Genomic DNA, 6000 nt, shown 5'->3' on the forward strand with positions numbered 1-6000 from the left:
TCTGAGCAGGCCTGAGCTAACCCAACCATAACACTGAGGTTCCTGGAACATTACCATATTTTCAGCCATCCTTGTGAACATCGTGGCCTGTTCCTTGGTACCCTTGGCTTAGATGTTCCCCAGATTTGCACAACCTGCAGAACCTCTTGTTTTGAACAGAGTTATTGAAGTGTGATGTACATACCATAAAATTCACACAGTTTGATGAGTTTTACTAAACTTATACAGGTGTAAACCACCATCACAGTCCAGTTTTAGAACACTTCTTTCACCCCAGAAGGTTCTCTAGTGCAGAAAATCTTCATTTCCGCCCTACTCCAGGGAACCACGGATCTGTTTTCCATCACTGTAATTTTGCCTTTTGTCAGAATTTCATGGAACTGGGATCACAATATGAAGTCTTCCGCATCTGACTTCTTTCACTCAGCATAATGTGTTTGGGTTCGCCCATGTTGTAGCGTGATCAGAAATTTCTTCCTTTTTTCTGCTGAGGAGCATTCCATGTATGGACATCCATTTGTCAGTTATGGGCATTTGGATTGTTTCCAGTTCGGGGCTCTTATGAATCATGCTGATCTGAACATCCATGCCCAATCCTTCATGTGGTCAACTGTTTTCCTTTCCCTTGGGTAGGCACCTAGGAGTAGAATTGTTTAGTCACATGATAAACGTATGTCCAACTTTTTAAGAAACTGCTAAACAATTTCAGAAGATCTTGTGTGAGGCAAGGAAAGGATGAAGATGGGATGGAGTCGCCCTGGGTGGAGCCCTGTGGCACTGGAGTTTGTGCCCTCTGTCTCTTTACCCTGCTCTGTGTCAGGCCACTCAGCGTCTCTCTCTTTTTGTCTGTCAGTCAGTCCATTGTTATTTCCCAGCAAATCCAGTTTATTCAGAATGAAATTGTTTCGTGTTCCTCCGAGTTTGGGTTTTTTTCATTGTTTCCCCAACAAGCGATAGGTCTTCTTTCAGATGACACACATAGGAAATGATCTTGTGTGGTCTTTGTTTCTTGCCTTATGAGCATTAAAAAAAAAAGTCATTTCCTGAAATCACTTTTGCAGTCAGTGCTCTGAGGGAGTCTGTCTGATCTGTGGCAGAAGAGACGGCTCGGGTGGCCTAGTAGCTCGTGGGCTGTGAGGAAAGTCCAGTTGGTGTCCAGATACTCAGTCTGAGGCAGTTCTGGGTTAAGCCCAGCCTCTGCTCTTGGTCTGACTGAGCACCTTCCCGGGTTGTTCCCTGCCCTTCAGCCTTCGGGTCCTGAGGTTTGCTAACTAGACACCCAGCAGCCCTCTGTTGTCTATAAAAGCCAAGGGAAGATTCTTAACTGATTTCTCAGCAGACAGCTGCTCTGTACCCCCAGGGGTTTTGCACATGTGAGGAGCCCCCCAGGAGCCCAGGCCTCTGAGCCCTCAGGCTGGCAGCACTGTCCCACCCCACCCCACCCCCCGCCCCGGTGAAACAGGACAGGCTGGCAGCAGAAACGCAGGTGCACGCTCCCACGCCATCACTCACCATCGACATGGTCTCAAGGAAGTGATTCGCTTATTAAGCCCCCATTTCCTCACCTCCTAAGTGGGGTCCCCACTTGTGGAGTTTTTACATCAAAGGCAATAATCATAAAAGCTCCTCATAGGGCACTTGCCATGGAGCAGGGACTTCCTGAAGGCTAATTGCATTCTTTCCCATCACATTCCTCCACAGAAGCAGGTAACCAATCATCTGGAAGCCTGAGGGACAGACGGGGAAGAAAAGCCACCAGGAGACACCATCCTTTCCCTGGAGCTCCTTGTGTTCAGTTCAACAACTTGACTCTTCTGACCAGGCGCTGTGCTTGGCTGAAGGACACACAGCCAAGGAGACAGTCCAGTATCAAACATGGACACAGACCAGAAAAGAGGGGGGAGGCTCCACACAAAGGGTGAAGGTGCTTCATCCATCCGGACCCTCCAGCACTAGCCTGGCCTTGCTGGGAGCAGCCTGTGCCTACAGAAAACACTTGAAATCCAGCATGGACTTCAGAAACCTCAGTGTAGACCTCAGGGTCCTCCACTTCCTTAAGGCCTCTGTTCACCTGTTCTCAAAACTTCAGCAACTTTCTGGTGCCAACACCTTGAATTCCTAATCCAAAGGGCAGTTGCCATCACTGCATGCCACGCTGGTCGTGGTCTGTTGCTACACATCAAACTGCTTCAATACATTTGCATCAGTGGCATAAAAAACTATTTTGTGATGTACATGATTCCCTGGATCAGGAATGGGGACAGGCACAGCAGGATGGCTTGTCTGTTCCATGACATCTGCGACCTCTGCTGGGTCCTGGAATTGTCTGGAGGTTCCTCCACTCCAGACGGCATTTGGGCTGAGATTTCTGAAGGCTGAGCTCAGCTAGGATTGTCAACCAAAGTTTCCATACATGGCCTTCTCTATGCCTTCAGTAGCCAGGTTCCGAGAGGGCGTGTTCCAGGAGGGAATTCTAGAGCGTCCTTTTTGTGTATTTACGTCCATCCCACTAAAGGCCGAGAAGCCGGTGAGCCTGAATTGAATCCCTTCACCCTTGGTCCGAGGTCCTGTTGGCAGAGCACTGTGCTTGCTCCAGAGTGGGTATGTTTAGCCTGTGTTAATGAGTTGGATTCTTTTGTCTCTTTTGCAGATTACTGACCTTTAGGGGTCCCACCAGGTGTTAACGAAAGGGGAATTGTGACTCTGAACAGACTAGAAATCCACTGTGTGACCCTCCACTGGCAAGAGTATATGGTAGGGTGAGGTGATGGGAGTGTATACTGCACTCAAAGTCTGTTTTCCTTCTTTGTTATCTTTGGATTTAGATTTCTGAGCAAGACGTGCACTCTGTCCAATTTACTTCACCTTGGCTTTAATTTTTACTAAGCAATGGGATTTTTATCTAGGTAATTGGGCTGTTCTGGATCACCTGTCCTCTTTTCCATGGCCACTGAAGTCATGAAGTGTCCCAAGAAGTGTCAGTGAGGACTCCCCGGGGGTTCAGGTCCTGTCCCTTTTAGGGTGGGTGTGCTTTTCACCTTTAACTATGAGTGGAGTGTTTTCATTTATACAATAAATGTTCATTCAGTACTTACTCTGAACCCCATGCTACTGAGTAGGACGTATTTCTTGCCCCTCAAGGAGCACGCAGATGTGTGAATGGACGATGCAGTGTTTGTGGGGAAGACAATTCCAAGGACAAGACCAGAGTGCTTTGAACATTCCGGATCTAGTCCTGGACCTGTTGCAGAGCTGGGATTGGTCAAGGTAAGCCTCCTGGAGTGGAGCCATGTGGAGAATAAGAGAAGGAGAAAGGAATAGAAATGAAGAGAACAGAAGGTACTTCAGGGAGGAAGCAGCAACTACAAAGATCCAACATCTAGATAGACGGTAGAGAATTCCAGAAATATTCAGACCCCAACCAATCTTACTTAACAAGCACCCTTACTTCTCGCTAGCTCCAATTCTAATTCTAGATAAACAACTCTCATAACTGACTGTAACCTTGTGGGTTTTGCCTTTATGAGCCTCCCCCATTTTGTAGTCCAGCAGAACAAATTCAGGTGCTTCTTGAGTCTGTGTCTCCCAGGCTACAGTCCTAACAACCCCCAAATAAACATCTTTTTATTTCAATCGGGTCTCAGTTTCTAAAACTTTTGGTTAAAACTCTTGTTTCATAGTCCAGTGAATTCTTCTGTTGCAGGAGTCTGCAATACAAGAACTTATTTTCCTCCTCAACTCTTGAAACTTAGATAATTTGTTTTCTTTCTTTCTTCTTTCTTTTCTTGATTGCTGTTATTATGGAAAATGGTAGGGGAGAATTTTTCTTTTCGACTCACACTTGAAGAAAACATGTCCCACACAATCCCTCCATCTCCATCATGTCTCGTAAAATCTCTCTATCTTCACACTAAATGTGCTAAGAATCTCATCTGTCTCTTTGGGACAAATGCCCACCTCCAAAAAGAGCCTTTTGTTTTTCGTGCTAACTATGGACATTAAGGCAATTATCTCACCCAAAGATTTTTGAGATAATGGGCGATTTCCTGTTCTGTTGACACTTGCTGTTAATACTGTACTCTCCCATCACCTTAACCACAATATGTGGCCATCATGAAGCTTCTGCAGAGTAGTCTTATGCTCATGAAGCAATAGCCAATGATAATAACAATCACAAAAGAAGAGGAACTTCCATCGTTTAATTAGGCAAAGGACACATAAGTAAATATCCTGGGCACTGTGTCAGAAATTCAGACTTGCGGATTAGGACCAGGTTGGCAAACATTCTGTGAGCCTTGGGGGCAGACGAGGAAATGAAAGAGCTGGGTTGCCCTGATAATTATTAGTGGAGGGACTGTTAATTCTTGCTCAGGTTACATCTCCTTCTGTGGGACTTAGCTCATAATATTGTTGTTATTTGTTTACCGCTGACCCAAGAGCCTTCATGACAAGTACCATGTGATTTTCATTCTTGTATCATTGGTACCCAGTACAGCACATCTAGCCCTCAATCAATGCTTCCTGGATGAAAAAATACTTCTGTGTCTACATTCACAGACTGGGAGTGGGTCCATGTGTTTTCAGTGTTCCTTTAGCCATATCTAACACAGATGCTAGCTGAGGTGTCCTTCTCTTTAAAAAATTTAGATGAGATTTGTCTTTAAAACCTTCCCAAGATTTCTGTGAACCCCAGGAGAGCTTCCTTTCTCATGGTTTCCTCTGGCTAGACATTGAATTAGTTCAATTCATGAACGAGCTCATCATCCCACACAGTCTTTTGCAGTATCTTGACTCAAATGTGGAACTGAGTCCCTTGAGTTTCACCAAAACCTCACCCACATTGGGCCTTTCATCTTTAGAACTTTACAGAAACTTTAAAGAGATGTGGGTGAGGGACAGTCTACAGAGCAACAGCATAAGCTTGATAGTACTAAATATCAGACAATCCAGTTTTTACAAGACATTCTACCATGCTCCATATTGCTTGGCCATCCTTGTTTATCTTCACTTCTCTTCTCTTCTTTGTCCACTCACACCTCTGAGTTTCTAATAACTTAAAAATTAAACATGTCCCATCTGTATTCCTGAAATGACACATTCTCACCTTTCTCCTTCAGGTCCAGTTTCTTAGGAAGGGCCCCTGAGAAGGCTTCCATGCGCTAAGAGAGAGGAGTCAAAAGGAAAGCCAAGTCAGATGCCAGAGACCATCCCTGAGAAGGGTTTTTGCATGGCCACCTCCCATGGCCAAGCCCTTGGAGTTGGAAACCACAAGAGAATCCCCACCAAAGTTTTGAGATCTGAGCAAATGGGGCTTTGTGGGGAGGAAGCAAGATCCCTGAGCTCCCCCTCATGGCTCAAGTGTGGAGGCAGCATGGCATGGGTGTCTGCACGTGGACCAAGGCCCCTTCAAGGGTTCCTATGAGCAGGACATGGAGTGGAGAGCAGAGGATGGTCTCTTATGCCAGCCAGAGCAGCATGAAGTAGCAAAGCCTCCAGAAAGTCCTGCTAAGTCTTCTGAGGCCACAGAGGAGTACAGGAGAAAACAGAGCATTTCCAGTGTTGCAAGAGGAATGCCAAAGGATCAGTGGATCAACTCAGGAGGTCAGTCCTTGGGTTGATGGTTGAGGCCCAGACAGGATGAGGTGCATTTCAGCAGGTGCTGACAGCAACAGATGACAAAGAACAGAGTCCCTTTCCCAAAACTGTGACACCGAATGTCACTGAAGGAAGGGGGGTGGGTTAAATGCTGAATTGACTGAGATTAACTCTCTGCCTTTTGGAGGAACTGGGGTCTCAAAACAGAAGTTCAGTTCAGTTCTAGATGGAAGTTTACTGTTGACACCCACATACATCTCCTAACACCTTTGGGTAGGATCAGCCCTATCTGGTGTCGGTAAATGTTTTAGAATCGTTTGTTCTTTGTCAGTAGGTGTTATTACTTCCTCAGAATGGATCAGCATATTTATTTAGAAGTATTTCCTCCACTATTTTATTATATTG

At 45.7% G+C, this 6000-nt stretch overlaps 1 protein-coding gene across 3 annotated transcripts in view; it reads left to right on the forward strand.

Moving 5' to 3' along the window:
• Window positions 1–5664, forward strand: part of GLB1 (galactosidase beta 1) — a 98811-nt gene extending 93147 nt beyond the window's left edge. The window contains exons 16-18 of one of the 3 annotated variants that reach the window (XR_010835017.1): window positions 1702–2527; window positions 2651–3267; window positions 5118–5601. Coding sequence is in view for 1 of the 3 variants with exons in the window: in XM_067005834.1 (XP_066861935.1) it covers window positions 1702–1731 (30 nt within the window). In the remaining 2 variants the exon portion in view is untranslated. Of the gene's footprint in view, window positions 1–1701; window positions 3633–5117 lie in introns of those variants that run through there. The other 2 variants (XR_010835016.1, XM_067005834.1) reach the window with 2 other exon arrangements.
• Window positions 5665–6000: the final 336 nt, after the last annotated feature.

The sequence above is a fragment of the Kogia breviceps genome, chromosome 10 (genome assembly GCF_026419965.1).
Source record: "Kogia breviceps isolate mKogBre1 chromosome 10, mKogBre1 haplotype 1, whole genome shotgun sequence".
In the NCBI taxonomy this organism is placed as follows: domain Eukaryota; kingdom Metazoa; phylum Chordata; class Mammalia; order Artiodactyla; family Physeteridae; genus Kogia; species Kogia breviceps.